This window comes from Apiospora marii, assembly GCF_038362585.1.
Source record: "Apiospora marii strain CBS 49790 chromosome Unknown utg000005l_segment0_segment0, whole genome shotgun sequence".
Classification (NCBI taxonomy): domain Eukaryota; kingdom Fungi; phylum Ascomycota; class Sordariomycetes; order Amphisphaeriales; family Apiosporaceae; genus Apiospora; species Apiospora marii.
Genome location: NW_027117377.1, coordinates 760883 through 781702, shown reverse-complemented (window position 1 = coordinate 781702; position 20820 = coordinate 760883). Strand labels below are relative to the sequence as shown.

The 20820-nt window shown below is 52.7% G+C and overlaps 5 protein-coding genes across 5 annotated transcripts; 3 read left to right on the top strand and 2 right to left on the bottom strand.

The window, feature by feature from the left end:
* Positions 1-2457: 2457 nt before the first annotated feature.
* Positions 2458-3066, top strand: PG985_008161 (uncharacterized protein; the record flags this gene model as incomplete). The annotated part of the gene is made up of 3 exons (XM_066827929.1): positions 2458-2644; positions 2732-2767; positions 2831-3066. 3 exons carry the CDS (start codon positions 2458-2460, stop codon positions 3064-3066), a joined length of 459 nt encoding a protein of 152 aa, XP_066682841.1.
* Positions 3067-3596: 530 nt separating this feature from the next.
* PG985_008160 (uncharacterized protein) lies at positions 3597-8089 on the bottom strand (the record flags this gene model as incomplete). The annotated part of the gene is made up of 4 exons (XM_066827928.1): positions 3597-4394; positions 5115-5780; positions 5842-7365; positions 7421-8089. 4 exons carry the CDS (start codon positions 8087-8089, stop codon positions 3597-3599), a joined length of 3657 nt encoding a protein of 1218 aa, XP_066682840.1.
* A 2181-nt stretch (positions 8090-10270) lies between these two features.
* Positions 10271-10999, bottom strand: PG985_008159 (uncharacterized protein; the record flags this gene model as incomplete). Its single annotated transcript, XM_066827927.1, has 1 exon — positions 10271-10999. The coding sequence occupies one exon, from the start codon at positions 10997-10999 to the stop codon at positions 10271-10273; it is 729 nt and encodes a 242-aa protein (XP_066682839.1).
* A 3857-nt stretch (positions 11000-14856) lies between these two features.
* PG985_008158 (uncharacterized protein) lies at positions 14857-17679 on the top strand (the record flags this gene model as incomplete). Its single annotated transcript, XM_066827926.1, has 1 exon — positions 14857-17679. The coding sequence occupies one exon, from the start codon at positions 14857-14859 to the stop codon at positions 17677-17679; it is 2823 nt and encodes a 940-aa protein (XP_066682838.1).
* Positions 17680-19518: 1839 nt separating this feature from the next.
* On the top strand, positions 19519-20493 carry PG985_008157 (epoxide hydrolase; the record flags this gene model as incomplete). The annotated part of the gene is made up of 1 exon (XM_066827925.1): positions 19519-20493. The coding sequence occupies one exon, from the start codon at positions 19519-19521 to the stop codon at positions 20491-20493; it is 975 nt and encodes a 324-aa protein (XP_066682837.1).
* Positions 20494-20820: the final 327 nt, after the last annotated feature.

Sequence of the window (20820 nt, the reverse complement as noted above, 5' to 3'; positions counted from 1 at the left end):
AGGGTTGCGTTTGGCAATTTATAGGATGACTAAAACCTTTGTCGTGGTAGCAAAAGCAAGATGAAATTATGCACCAAGCAATTGATACCAGATGGAGGTGAACCTGGCCAAGTAACCAAGAAAACGCCTTGTGGGGTGGAGGAAGGAAAAGCCAAGTGGTAAACGGGTCAATAGAAGCTCAAGCAAAGTGCAGTAAGTGACTTGGTGGGTTGACCACAGGCGGGCAGACTGAGAAATAACCAGAAAGAGAAAATTCCAAGGCAATATATACGAAAACCCGCCACCTGAAAGAACGACGGGCGTGCTTTTCAGATGACGGAAGACCGTACCCGTAGGGGATGCGAAAAAGGTGTTGAGGGTCTGGATCGTAGGGAACGGTGAGGCGGTTGAGCTGTTGAAGTACCTCTGTCGGCACTTTCAGGTCCTAAAAAGCTCCAACAACACCATGACCCGAGCCCCCAAGTAAGAGCTGCGAAAGAGGTTTGATACCAGGTACATGTATCTTATCAAACGTAACCTACCTACGCACGCATATTAGTAGTGCGAAAGCACGCCTTCTTAACTTTGCCCTATCGACAACTTCACATTACAATCACTCACACTTTCACAAAGAGGACGGACAGCTTCCACTGTACTACGCCTCTTCTCCCACGACCTCCCGAGAGAGACCCGCCGCTCTATTTCATTCCGAAACGGGTACCAAATATGTAGAAAGATGGTGTGTGTGCCTTGTTAATTTAACCCATCTTCGCACTGCTTAATAATTACCATCCTCAAGATCGACATGCCACCTTGTTCAGCCATCAGCAATGACAAGCCCTATCATTTCCCGGCAACCAAGTCCCCAGCCGTGATCGATTCCGAAACCAATACGTCGAAAACGTTCTTCTGCGGGCCCATCCAGTCCAGGAAACGAGCGAATAGCACGAATAGCACGAATGCCGAGTCACGTCGATATCTGCGAGGACAGGACTGCCACGCCTTCGAGACGCCTTGTTTCCCATCGAGAATCGATGATGAAGGGTTCCCTGCCAGTAATAGAAGCCGTTCGAGGAGTGTGTAGCGGTAGCTGAAGGATAAAGATCATATGAGATTGGTTCTTCCCAGCCGCAAGCCTTATCGCCTCTTCAGTGAAAGGGAAACTTGAACCGCAGCCGATGATCCGCGGCCCATTGTCCCACGCACCACGAGTCAGTTGATGTGAAGCTCATCTCGGCTCGGCCGACCCAGTGTTCATGAATGGCACACGCCCATACTATCCAAGGTCTCTCGTCACCCTGGACATCAGAGGCAGGCATCGACCGAGCATGTCAGGATACGGTCCAACGTAGATGTGTTGATAACGAAATGGGGAACGAGGACATCAATAAGGCAGTTCCTGCCAGGCGACCAAAAGATTCTATCTAGCATGAGCGAGCCGTTGCCTCCAGGGTTCAACACAGTTGTCTGGCTCAGATGACACTACCGGTAGTCCCGGACGAGTCTTTCACCTCCCTCTGCGCCGCCATGGCCGGAAGTAATCCGAGCTAGGATCTCCGCATGGGCACCCTTGGAAAGCCCCACGAGTCTGTACATGGGGTGAAATACAGCGGGACCCCACCTCCGGATGCCGGGTGAAGCTTCGAGCAACGTCCGTTCTAATTCTAGGGTGGTATTGGCCTTCTTTAACACCCATGTCGATGAACATAACAGGGCCTTGGTGGTGAGATCCAATCTGAGAGCGAATAAACTGCATGTATGTAACGACTTCTTGGGGAAACGATAGAAGGTATGTTCTCTCTTGGCCTGGACTTAATGGATATGCTGGTGAAGTAGTTCTCGGGACCAGCCGAAGCTCGCTTGATCGGACATTTTGACCCCAGATCAACAAGGCAATGTGGATGCCATTATATGTTCTTTTTATCTGAATATATCAATACCTGGTCGCTTCAAATAGTATAATATTGTACTCCATGACGAGAAGAGGTTAGTAACATCTCTGCCTGTGACTTTCATTAGGGAGAGCAAGCCAAACGCGATGACGTCATAACCAAACCACAATCTTGCCCAACGTTGGCAGCCCCACCGCCAGCAACCGGTAACAAGCTTTCCAATTCCTTGTATTCCTGTTTCCATAGATTGCCATTAATCGCAGATCAGCGTTACTTTTGCTTGCCCGGGGAGACACAACATCAATCGATGTATGGCATGCCCGTTCGATCGGGGAATACACTTCTTTGCCTGCAATAGGAGACAATAGCTAGCTGTTTGCCCTGCTTTTGCTTGTGTTGCTTGACTTTCTGTCTGCCAGTGTAAACCAACACTCAACATCAACAACAACGACAACCCACTATCCACTCATTATGACCAAACCCATGAGAAACCAAAGAGAGGTTTCCTTATAGCAAACCATCTGATTGGCTCTAAGAGCCCCCTTCGCCAGGTTACACACTGCACTACTTGTACACACACCACCCCATGCGGGCCAGAAGGAAAGAACCGTCGGGCAACACCGGTGGTCCCACCGACACCACCATGTCCGAAAGCGACCTCCGCCTCCGGGCGCTAGCCGAAGAGCACCGCAAGGCCATGGCCGAGGGCGAGCAGAAGATGCGCAGCCTCGGCAGCAGCTACAAGTCGGCCATGGACGAGGCCACCCAGCGAAGTAAGTCAGTTGCCTTCCCTTACCCTCTGTAACCCAACTGTCAGCTTGATATAATGTTGACATTCCCCCCTGGAGTCCAGCAACTAGACCATGAAAAGAACATGGCCGAAGCCGAAGCCAACAGTAAGTAACCCCTTCGTTAGACCCCCCTTCCATTGCACAACACACTGACATAGAAAACCCAAGTGCGGCAACTGCGCCACGAAGAAGCCATGGCCGAAGCGCGGCGGCAGCTCAAGCGCTACACCAAGGGCCACGAGGGCGCCATGAAGAAGGCCCAGGAGTCCATGCGGGAGACGACCCGGCAGCACGAGCAGGCCATGCGGGACGCCCACGCCAAGATCGCGCAGCTGGAGCACGACAAGGCCATGGCCGAGGCGGCCGCCAAGATGCAGAGCCTGAAGCAGCTCGATGCCGGCTGAGAGAGAGAGAGATAGAGAGTTAGATTCTGTCTTTGGGGGAGACCAGAGCAAGCATTCTTCTACTAGGTTCACTACTGTCACCATTCATGTGTATTACTTTAGTCCAAGACTTACAATCAATATCGTATCAAATTACACGTTCCATACATATCCCTTGACATAATTGGCCCATCGAATCATATAACGATCATTAGAAAGAACCGTCTCAGCGTTTCCATGATGCATGCATACTGTACAGCCACAACCACCACCTCAGCAACAGCCAAAAGATAAGATCGCCCTAGACCCCGCAGGGTACAAGCACATATATATTACAAACACAAATACGACATCACAGGTCGTCATCGTCAGCACCGCTCATGACCACGGCGGCGTTCCATATCGACCCTTCTCCCCTTCTCTCAACCTCTAAGAATCCTTGCCAGCGGGGACCTTGCCAGCCACGTGCGCCCCGGACGCACCGCTACGTAATCGTCTTCCACGCCGCGGGTCGGGTCATCATCCATAGCGTTCCATTCATTGGTCGTTTCCTAAACGACGACCTCTTCATCATCAGGGTCCTCAATACTGGTCCTCGATGTCGCTTCGTGGGTTCTCTTGATCTTTTCCCCATCGTCACCCGTGATCTCGCTCGTTGTTGCCTTCTGACCGCTGCTGCTGCTTCCTTCCTCCTCTCCCTTGCTCTTCTCTTTCTCCTTCTCTTTGTCCTTGGAGCCAAAGCCCGGACTGCTGAATGGCCACAGGCTGGTGAATGTGGAGCTCTTCTGGTTCTGATTGGGAGGATGCAGGGGCAGTGGCTTGACAATAACGTTGGCCTTTTCGCCGTTACCACCTTCCTTTTCCACCTCGGGCATGGCGAAATCCCCGAACTCTTCGTCGTCATCTTCTGCGGCTTCGTCCTTTTCGGAATCCGAGTCGTCATCTCTTCCGTCACCAAATTTCTCGCTTCCTCCACGTGTCAGGGCACCTCTCCACCAGCTGCCTCGGCCTTGCGAGTTCCAGGATCCGCCCTCGCCACCTTCGCCGAGACCATCGTCACTGTCCTCATCATCTTCTTCGGCATCGTCGCCAAACGGATCCCGAAGTATGCTGTCGGGTTCCCGGGTGAGCTTCAACTCGTCGTCGTCGTCATCGCCGTTCTCGATTTCGGCTGACTGTGACGAGGCGGCTACGGAACTCTTCTGATGCATTGCGAGGCGCGCAGCGAGCTGCAGACGGGCACGGGAAGGCGGGATGTTCAGCGGCGGCGGGGGTGGGGGAGGTGGTGGGATAGAAGGCGGATCCAATGATGATGAGGAAGCATTCAAAGGATCGGTGTAAGCACGGAACTAGAGAAACAGTTAGCAACATGTCGCGTTATGTTCAAATGACCAATCGAATGTGCTGCAATGATTTGGGAGTTTGGAGGGAAGTGGAATGCGGCAGGGCTCATAGCAGCTATAGCAATAAGGGGTTCAACATCACAGTCTTATATTGTCACGCAAGGCGAAGTGGGTGACCCGATCAGACTGTGAGTGATGTCATCCTTCGCTGTTGCTGCTATCTGATCGCTTTTGATATCCTATATGCTGACATGACTGCCGCCAAAGGCTTCCAGGAGCTGTTCAGAATGGCCAGAAAAGGGATCAAGAAAGGTATGGACTGGGCAGCATGTGAAATGGCCGCTTTGTCCTTAGACGCCCGAATCCAAAGAATCCTCGACCGGAGAAAATCCAGATGGCCAAGCAATACCTCCAGGCGGTGGCCAGGAAGTTAAGCAGCTAGGGAAATAGCTTCCGACGCTTCGCATGAGGCTCGCCTTCGGGGCTGCCCGCTCGCAGCGACACTCCGCCTTCTCCTCTCTAGGTCGAAGTGGATGGTCCGCTCAAGATGGAATTAAGTGCCAGTGTAGCAGCCTCAGGTCCTGAAGTGCTGCTTGTAGGGCTTTCTTCCTCGGATGAGGATGGGGATAGGGTAGCATGAGAGGGGGAAGGGGCTGGTGGTAAGGGAACATCGTCCGAACCGCCACCACCAGTCTCGCTGGCGGTAGGGTCCGACGAATTACTAACCTCGTTATTGACGTCTTCTTCGTTCTCCTCCGACTCGTCCTCGTCCTCGTCACTAGAGCTACCGAAGCCTGAGCCTAGCAGACCAGAACTGATACTGAAAGGACCAAGGCTGCTTCCGCTACCGTTATCCGGCATCTCCGCGCTAGCCCCGCCGTTCAAACCTGCCTCGGCCAGAGCATTCGACCCGCCTTGAGCGTTCCCAAGACCAAGACTTGATAGACCCATGCCACCAAGACCATTGCCGGCCATAGCGGCCCGGTTGCTCATAGCGACCTCGGGTCGCACACCGCCGAGAATGGCATTATCTCGTTCCCTAGTTTCGGCCAAAGCGCCCTCGACATAGTTGATCCAGTCTTGGCTCATGACACGATCGAGGACCAGCTCAGATAAGAGCTCAGGAGGGTTGCGCTCGGTAAACTTGACCACTTCCTCGGCGATCAGAGTGAGGTGACCCATGTAGCCCATGCGTGTCTTGTTCTGTGCCTGCGAGGTCTCGCTGGCGACCTGGCCCTTGATAATGGCATTTGTGACATCGGCTGCCTCGAACAAGGAGATCGCCAGAGTGGGGTTGTATCCACGATCCATAGGGCCATTGAATACTTGTTGAACAATATCATATACAACGTTGTGCAGGAAGTTATTCCAGGGGTATTTAAAGAAAAACGTCTGGGTTTAGTTAGCATATTGCACACTTAAAGATAAAGAGTGGAGGGAATTCAGTAATTACCAATATGGTAGGGACAACTTGATGCTTCACAAACTGCATCTTTAGGAAGTCACCAACAACAGGCTCCACTGGCTCTTCAGGTGCCGCGGCGGCAGCTGGCGCTTCACTCGACTCAGCTTTGTGGCCAACAACAATGGACTCTTCGTCAGTCTTGCTAGGTGGTGCAGAACCTGGTGTCGTCGTGACATCCGCTACCGAGTCGTCCTTAGCGATCTCGGCTTCTTTAGCATCCGGACTCCGAATCACCAGGGGAGCAACCTCGGCTGGTTTATCTTCGTCGCCGAGTGTCGGCTCTGACTTGGACGGAATAGTCTCGGTCTTCGGCTCCTCTGTACTAGCCTCCGTCCCTGAGGCAGTGGCATCTGAGCTAGACTTGACATCCTCCTTTGCATCAGAAGTGTCCCCGGGTGTCGATTTCGCCTCGGAAGTGGGCTGTGCCGATGTTTCCGCAGATGCAGGCGCAGTTGCGGGCTGGGCTTCGCTGGTCGATTCGTTGGCCTGCTCAACAGAAGATTCGCCTTCCGCTGAAGGAGCAGCAGTCCTAATGGGCACCTTTTTGGGAGATAGAGGCGCTACGACCAACTCGGGGTTCTCGAATTCGGGAACTTCCTGTTCATGGACTGTGTGATCATGAACATTGAGCCTGGGGGAGCTCAGAGGCTCATCCACGAAATCTTCATCGTCCTTGTCGAGGAATGAGGCGGAGGAAGCGGGAGGCAGTATTTCGTCCTCGGCCTTGACGAACTCATGGGATGTGTCCTCGGTCATCTCGCCGGATGGCGCAACCTCTTCAAAGCCATCATCGTCTGACGCATTGGTTACTTCAAGACGGCGTCCGTCATCGGGAGAGGAGTGTCGGCCACGCATGGTAAGATCTTCCGCGGATGATTGCGCATCATCGCCACGATTCATAACCAGCTTACCTTCGGCCCGCAACCGCTGCCTCTCTTCGTCCCGTCCGGCGATGACCTGCTCAGACCCGACCTCGTTCAACAGCGCCATATTGCTGCAGTGCAGGAGCTCTGCCATGAGCTCGCAGGTCTTGAAGCGATCGAAGCCGAGAGGTTCAATCTTGTCTCCAAAGGTTGATTCCAAACGCTGTTTCTGAGCAGGCGTGTGCATGATCAGGTTCATAAAATCGGGCACGTGCTCCGCAAACATGCGCAGGAGGTTGCCCAAGTAGATCGGATCGCGACTGGAGGGCTGGGCGTTGTTGTCAGAACCAACATCCGGATCGTAATCCGAGTTGTTCTTGCGGATCACCTCGATGATGATGCCCACGCCTACGGTCAAAGGGTTTCCACCGCCCAGCATGTAGCTAATTAGCTTTTCCACGCAGTCCTTGGAGACCAACTGCCTCGTGAGCTCGTTGGGGCCAATGCAAGCCTGCTCGTTCTGGGAAGCATTGGCCGATACCGTAATGATGGCCTTGATAAAATCGCCTGCGGATGTTTGTGTAGCCCAGCTGTGTTCAGGACCCAGGAAGGAGAGTAGAGTCGGCATGACATCTTTGGTATAAAGCCACTGTATAATTCTGGTTAGCATGTATATGATCATATATGGACACATGTTGTCTCACCTCGACCACACCTTGACCACTCTCTGTTCGCTCCAGGCTAATGATTTTGAGTAAGAGATCCATGACCATGGGGCAATCAACATGGCGCAGCATGTCGGCGACAGCGCTGTCCAAAGACTTGAGCAGGTCCAGCATCTCCTCGGTTTTCTTGTCGAACAAAGATTCGTTCACCTTGGTGAAGTAGCTGGCCTGCAGAGGATCAAGGGGCGCTGGTAGCTTGAGGAAGTTCCAGAAGTTGCGGAGCAGCGAGGTACTCTCCATGAGCGCCTCGTAGATGGACCAATTGTCAGAGGAAAGGACCTCCGCAGCGACGTAGGCATACCGGTTGCGCTTCTTCTCGACCTCATCCTCGGCAACCTCGCCGTCGTTAGTAGCGCTGGAGGATGCTCGCGGCCGGCCGAAGGACAGACGGGACTTGCCCTTCTTCTCCTCTTCATCTTTGTCCTCATCGGGATTCTCTACAGGCTCTAGCTTGGGCGCGACGACATATTCGAGTAGCTTCTGTAGGACCTTTTCTTCTCGGAGGTATTCGATAAGTTTCGTGTTATGCTGCTTAAGCTCTTGAATCAAATCGCTCTCGTCGAGCAGGTCCTCGAGTTGGAAGTCTTGCTTATCGAGGATCGTGTCGATGGTGGAGATGTTGGCGTAACCGCCAAATCTCCAAAACATGGTGAAGGTATTGGGCGGGCTCAATGCCCTTTCGTCTGGGGGGTTGTTGGTGTAGACAAATGAACCGGGAGGTAATCACCGGTGCCAGACATGCGAGGTTAAGGATGTCGATGGGCTCTGTACGAGAGCGTGTAGGTCAGCATACGGAGATGCCTTGTCGTCACCGTCACCTGTATGAACCGATTGGTCGAAGTTGTTCCGGCACAAAAAGTGTTGATGTGACTCGGAGCGTATCGGAAACGAAGCCAGCAGGCGCTGTGTTGCAATCGGGCTACGGGCGGTGGTGGTGGTGTTTTTGGGGACGTAGTGGTCGCAATGTGGGATAAGGTCCTTTGTGTAGGCGCCTTTCTAGAGTTGGGGACAAGGCTGAACCGTCTATCGCGGGTGTTTGGTCAAGTAGAAGGGCGACCCTGGGGCGATGGGCGTGATGGTTGTGCAACACTGGTTAACTCGTCGGGAAGACAGGGTATGCAAATGCCTAATCAGATTGCGCCGCAGTCCATCCGGGCCAGCGCAGCCGTCGGACAGGTTTGGGTATCTTGGGGGTGTTTGTTCCGCGCCGATCCGTCTAGAGATGCAGAATGCCAATACGTAGAGGGTATGCGAATGTAGTAAAGGCTATGAAACAAAAAGCCGGCGGAAACGAAGGTGTTGGGGATGTCCCGGCTGAACCAGTAGAGAGAGATAGCTGGATAAGGGAAGGAAGGGTCTGGTTCGGTCGACAGACAACTGTAGCAAGCGTCTGCGCTACATGAACTCAAACAACCTGGGGGGGCTGCAGTTGCGGGTAAAATAGCAGATTTGGGCTCGAGCAGATTGAATGCTTGGGAACTCCCCCCAAATTGAATATGTGAAATGTGTCGTCTCCTCTGACTCTCCTTCTCTTAATCTCTCGCTCTCACTCCTGTGCTCTCCTGTTCTTGTTCTTGCTGTGGGGGGTTCGTAGAGGGGGAACTACGTACAAAATGCCCGACAGTGAGCAAAGAGGGGGAGGGAGAGGGTTTGTGGATGGAGTCTCCCTGATCGTGCAGTCAAATCGGAATGGGTTTTCCTGTTACTCGAGGAAACCCGCCGCAATTGATGCCTGTCAGTATGTACATAACCTGTACCTATTGCCTGCATGCGCCTAAGATGCAACTCGACTCACTTTGGCGAGTAAGTGCGCGGCTTATGGAACTGACTGCTGCACTGCAAGGCAATTGAATTGGCCTCAATTGATGCCTTGCCTCACTTTAGAATCAGTCACATCTATTCATAACCTGTGCTAGATACAATTCCAATTTGATCTATCAATGGCCATTCCTTCGGCCTGACGATACGATAACTCAACTGCATCCAATGCAGCAGCAGCAATACCGTTGCATGCATTCAGGAGCAGTCATCAGCGCGCGCACGCGCACGCACACATTGATCTCGGCTTATTACGCTTGTTACCCTCTCTAAACTGGGCCAGGTCGCAGATGCCCAGGAATCGGGGCATGGGCCAAATCATGCGTGAGCGGCAGGCGCCGGGGGGGGGACTTGGTTTTGCGGCTGGCAGCGCTGGTTGGCTTGCAAAAAGTACCAACCATACTGTACTGGGCAGCGAGAGCTGGGTTGGTTCTGGCCTGCGCAATTAGCAACCGAGCTGGGCTGCTGGGGTGCTTACCTAGATTTAGACTCAAAGTGCGACTCTCACACGTGTCTTGCTGGTGTGTGCACCTGGTCCAAGCCCCAAGCCTAACAGCGGGTACCAACTTGAACTCGGGCTGTCGCGCGGGAAAACAGGGAGGGCTGTATCGCTGACGTGACGCTAGCTCAAACAGGCCAAGCGCGGCAAGATTAGGTACATGGCGGTTCACGAACCAGCTGGAGTCCGGCCCAGGCCGAGCACTTCGCAGATTCATGCAACCTGCTTAGTGAGAAGCGATTTGACAAGATCGCCATAAACTGGAAACTCCTAGAGAAAGGCATTGTTTTCCGCAATCCCATTTGGAATAAGTGACCCGAAGAATATCCGTTGCTATGAAAACACTGGAACAGAGGCAGAGGGTAGGAGTAACGTCTGATCTAAAGCAAGCTGACTGTACACGACTATTAATCAAGTCTTTATACGGATCTTGACCTAAGCTGTATTATCGTGGGCATCAAAGGGACAGGTCAAACGAAAACTGCGCATGCCGTTCGGTTTCCTGAGCCAGTTCACTCTTTCATCTCTTTCCGAATCGCCTCCAGGCTCCGGACCTGCTTCCCGTCATCAAAGTTCTCCGGCGCGAGCCAGGCCAGCAACGCCCTCTTCCGCGCGCTCCACTCGTCGTCCACGATGGAGAACCAGGCGGTATCGCGGTTGCGGCCCCGCACGATGCGGTGCTTGCGGAACGTGCCCTCGTAGGCGAAGCCGAGGCGCTCGGCGGCGCGGCGGCTCTTGGCGTTGAGCGCGTCGCACTTCCACTCGAGCCGCTGGTTGCCCAGGCCGTCGTCCGTGTCCATGCAGTAGTTCATGAGCAGGTACAGCGCCTCCGTCGCGATCGTCGTGCGTTGCAGCCTGGGCGAGAAGGTGACCCAGCCGATCTCGACGCTGCGGTTGGCCCGGTCGATGTTGAGCAGCGAAAAGTAGCCCACGGCGGAGCCCGCCGGCACCTCGCCGCCGGCCAGGGCCTGCTTGGTGATGATGGTGAAGTAGAATGGGTCTTGTGAGGGGGCGATACTGGCGATGTGCTTGGTGAACTCGTCTTCGTCCTCAAAGGGGCCGACGCCTAGGTAGGCGAAGGTCGCGGTCTTGGATCCATCGCAAAGAAATTTGTACAGTTCTTGGGAGTGGGACGTCTGAAGCGGCACCAACTTTGCAAATGTGCCCTCAATGGTCTGCCGTTGAGGCGGGGGAGCCGCATGAGTGTCGACACTGACACCCAAAGGAATGTCTCCTGACATCTTGTCTAAGATTCGAGGTTCAGCGAGGATTTAAGATCACGTCCAGCTTGTCGAGTTGTTGCCTTTCAGAATTTCGAAGGGTAATGTATCGATGTTCAGAGGTTGTGACTGATCCAGTTTTATTCTCGACTGAGCCGAGTTCTCTTTATTTGGGCATTCCGTATGTGTAGATATCCTATAACGAGCAGCTATGACACATATCGCAGGAAACATGCAGGCCGAGACAGGAAAGCCGGTTTCTCCACTCTAAGGGACAGTACTTAGTCAGACCCCAACTTGGTGTAGGATGGCACTTCGAAAATCGCCTGGAAGAGGATGAAAGCCGGTTCGCTTTAGCCGTACTGCTAGTTCTATTTGCAGCCGTGTCTTTGCCTTATTTGCAATTGGTGTATAGTGTGTGGCGTGGTGAGAGGAAGTTGCAAGTGAGTAATGCGCTTGGCATGATGGGAGCTGAAGCGCAGTTCAAAATGATGGACAAGCATGAATTGCCAGTTACATTCACAGTTACCAATCTCATTTTGTCAGCTTACCTACCTCTGTAGACCTGGAAATGATAAGCCCGGAGAGCCATCCCCAACATATTGCTCATACCCTAAACGCCGCAGATGGATCGTACTATGTTCTTCCGTGTCTTTCTTATGACTGTATGGAAGCATATAACGTTGGACATAGGATTCACCTCGACCCCAATCTAAAATCCCAAATTCTAGATTGGGAGGTTGTTGTAAAAACGGGTACTGTTAGCAAAGACGCGGGCATCACGATCATCATCCTCGATTGCGATGAAACATCTGACTTGAAAGTCGGCAGCGAACTTCACGATGCTGCAGCTTGACAGCACTGTCTCAGTCGTTATCATAACCTCAGAAACAGAACTAGTAACCTCTTGATGAAACAACTATCTTTCATTAGTACTTGTACTTTGCTCTCCTGGTCTTCCGGACTCGCATCAGCCTTGACAACTCCACAACGAAACTCCCGTGATCCAGGGCACATGCGGCAGCTGACTGAGCTATGTGGATGCTGCCCCGCGTGCTCGACGCACGCAGCCGCAACAATGCGTGGCTTGATGGTTGGGGACTCGGATCCGAACTCGTCACCTTGTCCGTAAGATACATATGTATGTAGGTGTCGGCCGCCTACGCCTGACAGTATGCGGATTGCATTGACCTTGAACGGAATAGTACAGATCAACTAGACGTGACTTGCTGTCCGTGGGACGCGGGCAAGTCAGGGGGAAGTCCTCATAAGTAGTAGCATTTCATAGTATCGCAAGAACGTCATAATCATGGCGTTTGATGCAAGAGGAAATGGCCTGCTGGTCGGATTGGGCGGAAGAGACTTTGAGAGCGGTTGCAAACAAGGAACGGGTGATATTGGGTTGCAGCATGTCGCCTAATTCGGATTTCTACAGCAGAACCAAAAACATCGAACCGCGTCATTGGAAATATCTCACTGGTGTCCAAAGGAACATATACCTGTATATTTCAATCCGTTAAGGTAAACAGCAAAATGCATGCTGTATCAATTTAACCAAATGACAGCGTTTACAGGCCGTACCCCAGGCCGGCCTACACGTGTAGCAGGCTTATGTTGGTTCCTGTGGCAATGGGCGACGAGGAGGGGTGGTTGTTGATATCCTTTGCCCCAGTCGGAAACGTTGCAGTCAACACATAGGCCAGGCGGCCGTCCATATTGGGCTGCCAGGCTAAGCTTAGGGGTATCCACCAAGTAACCTGCTGTCCATCAACCACCAAAGGACAACAGACATTTCAAAAATGCAAGATCTGCTTTGTCCAAGGACAGGATGTAGCATGCGAACATCTGTCGTAAGCTTGCTGGTCAAAGAGATATCGTTGAAAAAGAAAAGGGACGCATTCCTTCCGGGCAATTCTTACTCGTATTATCGAATGCATCTAGGCGTAAACATTGAGCCTTATGAGGAAATGCTCTCTCCAAGCCGTAGTAGTATGCCCTAGTTTGTAGCATCGTCACCTACAGGGGGGGTTGTTGATCTGGCTAGCGACGGCTATAGAGAGGGTTTATTATAATAAAAAAATAAGATTACTATTTTTTATTTAAATTACCCTTAATCCAACCATTTTTAATACCTTTTAAGGCTTTTTATAAGCGTATATATATACCTTTTTTAACTTTAATTAAATATTAGTTTAAGAGTTCGATAGGCGACGAATGTTAATTCGAATATTAACTTGATTAAAAGGGTTTAGTTTAATTCCGTATTTCTATTACCCTCGTCGCCGATCGGGCTATATACTTTTAAGCTAATATTTAAGCTAGTTAATATTTAAAGAGCTAGTATTTAAGTTAATATTCAAGTAGTCGATATTTAAAGAGCTAGTATTTAAATAGCCGGCATTTAAATTAATATTTAAAGAGCCGGTATTTAAATTAACCTTTAAACCAGCTTTTACTCTTAATTAATAACTATTAATTAATTATAATTAACATTAATTCTCTCCTATTAATATTAATATTAACAATTAAAAGGTATATTAAATATATCGATAATAATAAAATTAACCGGAATTAAGCGTCGGGGGGGTCGATATATCGGAATTTTAGTGTAAAAATAGCTATTTTATTTTTTTATTATAGTTAGCCCTTTCTGTAGCCGTCCTAGCGGACTTGTCAACCCCGCCAAATTGAGCAGCAATTGATTAAAACAATGACATGGGCTCCACCGACCGCGACCGCCTGCCGCTGCCCAATGGTAGGGGTGATTTGCCTTGACCAGAGCCGTGAGCCCGTTGCCGTTGCGACCCCTGGTGCTAAGAAACTGCCATCCCACAATTGACCGTGACACTATTGCTTTGTGGTTGCAAGGCTGGTCTTGGTCTTGGGGTTGCCGCCAAACAAATAAAACCGAAGTACAGGATTCTAAACTTCACCACCTTTGCGCCTTGCTGATGCTTTTCCTACCCAAGCACACAGCTTTTTTTTTTCGATTCGGCCCTCGCTAGAGCCTCTAATACCAGATACCCTACCCTCAAGCTCTGACTGCAGGCGCGCATTCCGAAAACCTAGAATTTCTTCATAAGAAGCGCAACCATCGCTGCTGCCGCGCAACCCCCCGAACAAGCTCGATTTGCGACAACCCCCCAAAGTCTTCCCGACAACCAGGTCTCGAGCTTTGAAATCTATATAAAAAGAACAATAGGGTATGTCTCTCGCTTGCTTCCATTCGCAGATCAGGCCTCCTGAAGGCGGGGACCAACGCCCAGAAGAAACACCAAGTGGAAAGGCGGTGGAAGAAAGACCCGTAAAAGGAAAGCACAACATCGCCGGGCTCACCAGTCGCACCTGCTGCTCCTGCCCCTGCTCCTGCTGTTGCCGTTGCCGTTGCCGCCGCTGCAGCTGTCTCGCGTTCTCAATGTTGTTTGCGTCTTGATGTCGTTCCAAACATTGGATGCGAGTGCTTTCAACAATCACATGCCTCTCTGTCTCTGTCTCTGAAAGCTTGATGCTGTGGCATCCCAACACGCATCGCAGAGAAGCATAGCTGTCTACGGCTGCCACTATGCTTGGGCCCTCTCCTGTCGTCCTGCCTTGATCCCAAAATGCCTTTTGATCATTTTAGGAAATCATCATTGCATAAGCTGATACACAAAGTAACAGAGTCCGTATCGTCGCCTCCCAGATCCAGTCCCAAGAACCACGGCACCAAGTCGTCCCGGGATTTCTCCTCCTTATTCAGGAGCAACAAGAATCAACAGGAACCACAGTCTCCTCCTCCAACCCCCTCGCCTAACAGGCACGGTGCAAGAACTCCACGTTCACCATTCAACTCACTTCGATCACGACACGTACGACCTCCCGAAACCCCACCTAACGAGATGGCGGAGGGAGAGCCTGACTACAGCTCTCTGCCGCTGACGGACCGATGGGTCCATAAGGTATGGAAGGTCCGAAAGGAGGCCTACGAAGAGGCCGCCAAGGCGTTCGAGATTACCCCCGACGAGTACGACCCGGCGTTCAGACCCTTCAACCAAGATCCCAGTCTCTGGAAGGGTGCAGTTGCGGACTCCAACGTGGCCGCTCAGACAGACGGCACTGCCGCGTACTGCGCATTCCTCAAGTTCGGCGGCAAAGAGAACGCCGTGCGATCCAGGGGTCACACAGTCACGCCGATTTGCGAAAAGGGTCTAATTTCTACAAGACCTGCTACCAAAGCATCATGTATCGAAGCTTTACTGCTCCTTATCGAGTTGGATGTAGCGACACCCGTTATAGATGATATCCTACCCGCAGTATCAGCCAAGCAACCCAAAGTCATTGCCGCCGCCCTGGCTGTCCTCACTACTATATATCACAACTATGGCTGTAAGACAGTAGACCCCAAGCCGGTGCTCAAGGTCCTTCCCAAGGCCTTTGGCCATGCAGACAAGAATGTGCGAGCCGAAGCTACCAATCTCGCCGTCGAGTTCTACCGATGGCTCAGAGAGGCGATGAAGCCCATGTTCTGGGGCGATCTCAAGCCCACCCAACAGACCGACCTGGAAGCCCAATTCGAGAAGATCAAGGCGGAGGGCCCCGCGAAACCGGAGCGGCTACTGCGATCACAACAAGCGGCACTGGCCCGCGCACCACCACCCGGCGCTGAGGACGAGTACGGCGAAGAAGATGCAGGAGACGAGCCAGCTGAAGTGGATGCCTTTGATCTGGCCGAACCACAGGATGTGCTTTCCAAAGTACCGGCGAATTTCCATGACAACCTGGCCTCGTCGAAATGGAAGGAACGAAAGGAGGCCCTCGAGGCTCTCTTTGCCATCATCAACGTACCGCGTATCAAGGATGGCCACTATGACGAGATCAATCGTGGCTTGGCCAAGTGCATGAAGGACGCCAACATTGCCGTCGTGGTTCAAGCCGCACAATGTATCGAGGTGCTCGCTAAAGGCTTACGCAAATCCTACGGCAAATATCGATCCATTGTCCAGGCACCCATCATGGAAAGGTTAAAGGAGAAGAAGGCAGCGGTGTCGGATGCTCTCGGAGCGGCGCTAGACCAGGTATTCTTGGCCACGAGCTTCACGGAGTGTTTCGAGGATATCCAGGCATTCCTCGTCCACAAGAACCCCCAGGTCAAGGAGGGTACCTTGAAGTTCCTCGTCCGGTGCCTTCGTACCACACGCGATGTCCCGAGCAAGCAAGAGATTACAGCCTTGGTGGAGTCGGCAAAGAAGCTGTTGGCCGAGGGAAGCGAAGGTCTGCGATCTGGTGGTGCCGAGGTCTTGGGAACGATCATGAAGATCGTCGGCGAACGCGCTATGAACCCGCATCTCGAGGGACTGGACGACATTCGCAAGACCAAGATCAAGGAGTACTTCGAGACGGCCGAAGTCAAAGCCAAGGAGAAGCCGAAGCCCAAACCTGCAGCCCCTGCCGCTCGTGCTCCGCCTGCCGGCGCAAAGAAGATGGTCAAGAAGGGAACAGCTCCTGCCAAGAAGCCCGCTCCTGCGGCTGCGCCACTTGCTGCGCAGCCTACGCCGCGAGCTGCCCCAGCTGGCGGCAAACTCGGCGTGCCAAAGCCATCTGGCATCTCAGGACTCAAAGCTCCCCAGAAGCGTGTGGCAGCCCCAGCTGCTTCGCCGCGCAGAGTTGCTGCGCCGCCGCCCGAGGAGTACTATGAAGAGGAGGAGGAAGAGGAAGAGGTTTTGCCCGCTTCTCCCCCGCCTCGACCTCGCGTAGGTGTTGGTCGAGGTGGACTCGCAGGGCGCTCATTAGCAAAGCCCGCTGCCCCGGCGGCGGCAGCTCCTGCTGCAATCTCGCCAGAACCCTCGAGTGGACTCACAGCCATGGAGCGTGCCGAGCTGGAGGAGATCCGCGCAACCAATTATCGTCTGCTCAAGCAGGCAGATGATATGCGCCACGAAAGATCCAAGATGAATTCAGAGATACAGGAGCTCAAGAACCAGAACGCTCAACTCATCGAAGATCACACGAGGGATGTCCTAAGTATCAAGGCCAAGGAGACGCAACTAGTGAGAGCCAGAAGCGACGCCGAGTCCGCTGAACAGACCAACGAACGACTACGACGGGAACTCGAACGGCTCAAGCGCGCGCTCAGTAAGGCTGAGGCGGCCCAGTCGAGAGTTGGTAACGGCAGCCCAGCTCTCGGTAGCCCGACCAACGACGAGGCAGGTATCTATCGCGATGGCCCCAACCACACTGGCAACCAAATGAATAGGATGAGCTTCGCCAGCAACCAATCCGAAGAGAAGGAGAATGGCGATGCCCATCCTCACCACCAGGCCCGAAGCAAGATGATGAGCCCCGAATTGCGAGTAGGGAGCGGCTCGAGCGGCCGTGCCAGCCCCGCGCGAGGGTTCCGGAGCGCCAGCCCAGCACGTAACTTCAGGAGCACATCTATCGACGATCATGCTGGGAACGGAGGCAACGGCCCGGCTGCAGGTGCGAACCAGGCAGCCGCTGCGGCTGGTGCTAACGGCGGTAATGGCGTCGAAAGCTGGAAGCGCGCAGCCGAAGTCACAAGTCAGCTCAAAGCCAGGATCGAGCAGATGAAAGTAAGGAACTACTCCGCCCATGCACAATACGTTTCACAGTTACTGACACAACACACAGGCGAGGCAGGGCTTCAATCGACCTTAGGATATCGACCAGCTGCGGGTTCGCCGAACCGGACATATGAGCGTTAATGAGGTTCCTCTTCTGCCCGACCCGAGCAAAGTTGCTGGCAGAGTCGGGCCCGGCAGGGAAGCGTGAGGCCCAGGCTCCGCATCAGCCAGTAGTAGTAGTCCTGCTATTCTTGTCTGTATTCAACTTATAATTATGATGAATGGGAAGGAAGGGGCCAGGCAAAGGGATTGGATGGCGGTGGGACATGAAAAAGCGAGTACCTGGCTTTGTTGAGTGCATTTCTACGGCGTCTGATGCATACCCCCTTTTTGCAGTTATTCCATTGATAGTGGGAGAGAAGAGAAGAGCAGAAGAGAGAAGGTCTAGAGAGAGAGAGAGAGAGAGAGATTGTTGCGTGGCTCTCAGCCTGGGCAACTGGGATTAGACAGCGATTTCTGCGAATACAGATGGAAGTTCGACTCCTACTCTCTCTTCTGGTGATGTGCCTAAGGTGATCCTTTTACTCTAGTAGTCGTAACCTTCCTTCGATGTTTTGAAGTAACTTACTCTAGCGACTGCCTTAAACACATCTATGTTGGTCATGCTAGTTGGTGCTTGTTAAGCCGCCCAAGGACGGTCACATTTTCTAACCGGTGGACGTCGAGTATCAAAAGACCACCGTGGAATATTCCCTTCTCTGCCCGAGTATTGCATGCTGCTACAATACCTCGGGATTGTTCACTCCAGCCGTACGGACGTCTTTCGAATAGCCAAGGTCCTTTCTCCGGATGGTAGACCTGCCTAGCTTCCCTTGTTCTTGCGCCGGTTCCCTTGTGTAGGTAAGAGCCAACTCCGCAATCTCATTGTCCGAGGCGACTGTTCTGCTGTACATTGCCTTGGGATATGCAGTTCGATGTCGACCCGAGTGTCGTTCCGTCACGCCGCTCGCCACCGCCGCGTCCAGGGAGCTAATTGCGTACTGAGTCGGGATATATTTACGTGCTATTTCGCCAATATCTGGTACTTCGACTGCTCTAAACGCCATGTTAAGAGAGGTATCTGGCCTATTGCCAACACTAGGGCGCGGATCTTGAAGTAAGTAGACGGTCCGTCCGTAGCAGTTCGCGCATCCCGGGCAAAATTACCGGCAACGCTTTGGAAGACCTTTTACAGACCCTTTCCTTTGGTCGCGCGACTATGACTGAGAGGCCTGCAGTGATGAATAGGTGTAGGACACCGCGAACACGTCGTTGGCTTGGGCTCTTTCGGCGGCGTAGTTGTTCCTTCGTGGCGTCTCCGTGACATATTCCACCGCTCTGGCGTTGTTGAAGGCGTGCTTTCAGGAATCGATGGTCTTCTCGCGTATTCCACGTATATCCTGCTGCTTTCATGGGCATAAGATACCGGCACTACGCTATACTGGGCCTGCAGTCCATGTAGCTTGTGCCCTAGAACTTACCCTACCTATCTTCCTAGCCCAATGTGGCTGAGGTTGAGAGTGGTTTGGCTGTCGCCCTAGATTGTGGAAATATCTTCCATCTTATAAGGAAGCCAGGGAGCATGTCTCGGAAACCCATTCCTTTGGTCATCACATGGGCACGAAATTACATTCCTAACATGACATTGATTAACTGTACTGGGAAGCACAAGCCATTTCTAACATGTCTCGAAAAACACTTAAAAACACCGCACTTTATGCAATATGCGATTTCGCGAAGTTGATGCTATCCTAGTAGTGTCTGCCTTGCCTTGCGATGATCTCGAGCATGGCGCGACTCCCACCCGGTGAGTTCTCGGAGACTTTCAGTCAGACCAAACTGCAGGCGAGCAAGCTGCATTTAAATAAACTCAGAGACGTTTTGTTTTCCGAAGACACATATGTAAAGAGAGGAGCATATTTTAAATAGTCATCATTCATCATGGATTTCAACTTGCCTCGTCATGACTTTGCTGTGTCCAGAGGGCACACGTACTCCTTCGTGCACATTGGAGCCGCGGAAAATAAACCGTCGCTTCTCCTCCTGCATGGATGGCCGTCGCACATTGATGACTGGATCTATCAGATCCGGCACTTCCAGTCCAAGGGCTACGGCTTGGTCGTGCCCGACATTCTGGGCTACGGGAGCAGCAGCCGCCCCTCGGAGACAAGCGAGTACCGCCTCAAGCCACTGAGCCAAGACATCGCCGAGGTTCTCGACCACGTCGGGGTCCGGCAGGCCGTCGGCGTGGGCCATGACTGGGGCGCCACCATCCTTTCGCGCTTCGCCATCTATCACCCCGACTGTCTGCGCGCCGCCGTGTTTCTCGGGATTGGCCCGTCGAGCCCCGGCACGGCCTTCGACCTGGACGCCATCAACGAGATGACGAAAAGGGCAACGGGCACGGAGATGCTGGGCTACATATCCTACATCGCCCGCGACGCCTCCTCCCAGCGGATGATGGAGCAAAATGCGCGGTCGGTCATGAGCATCTTGTTCGCCGACGACCCCAAAACGTGGAACGCCCACTTCCACCCGCTCGAGGGCTTCAAGACCTTCATCGAAGAGGGCCGCAGTCAAAAAATCGGCGCCTGGTACCCTCCCAAGCTGCGGCGCCTACACCTGGAGACGTTCAGTAGGGAGGGCGGATATCTGGGCCCTGCGCAGTATTACAAAATGCTCGATCAGAACTTGTCGGTGGGCGACGAATTGGACTTCAAGGGGGCGAACATGGCACTTCCGTCACTGCTCATCGTACCAGACGAGCCTGCATCGTCAAAGCAAATGCAGGTCCAGATGCTGCAGACGTGGTGGCCGGGACTGAAAGTGGTGACGACGAAATCTGGACACTGGGTGCACCTAGAAAAGAGGGACGAGACTAATGCGGCAATCGACGGATTTGTCCAGGAATCGTGACCTTTATTCCATAAATCAATCTATTTTGTCCATCTTGTAAAAGCCAGTGGAATGAGCATGCTGATTGCTAGACAAGCTGGCTAGCACAATGATAAGACATGTCTGTTGTGGCAAGTAGGGAACATATCGGGATAGAGAAAATCTCAAGGGCGACCAAGGAAAGGATTGCCTGCGCTGGGACATGATATAAGCACCATTGTGAGCTATTGCCCCAACAGAAACACGGTATCTTGGCCGAGTGGTCCAAGGCGATGGGTACGTTTAACGGTCCTAACCCCCGCCTGGTCATTCCTCTATCTAGTCACGTGACGTCTAAGGCGATGGCTT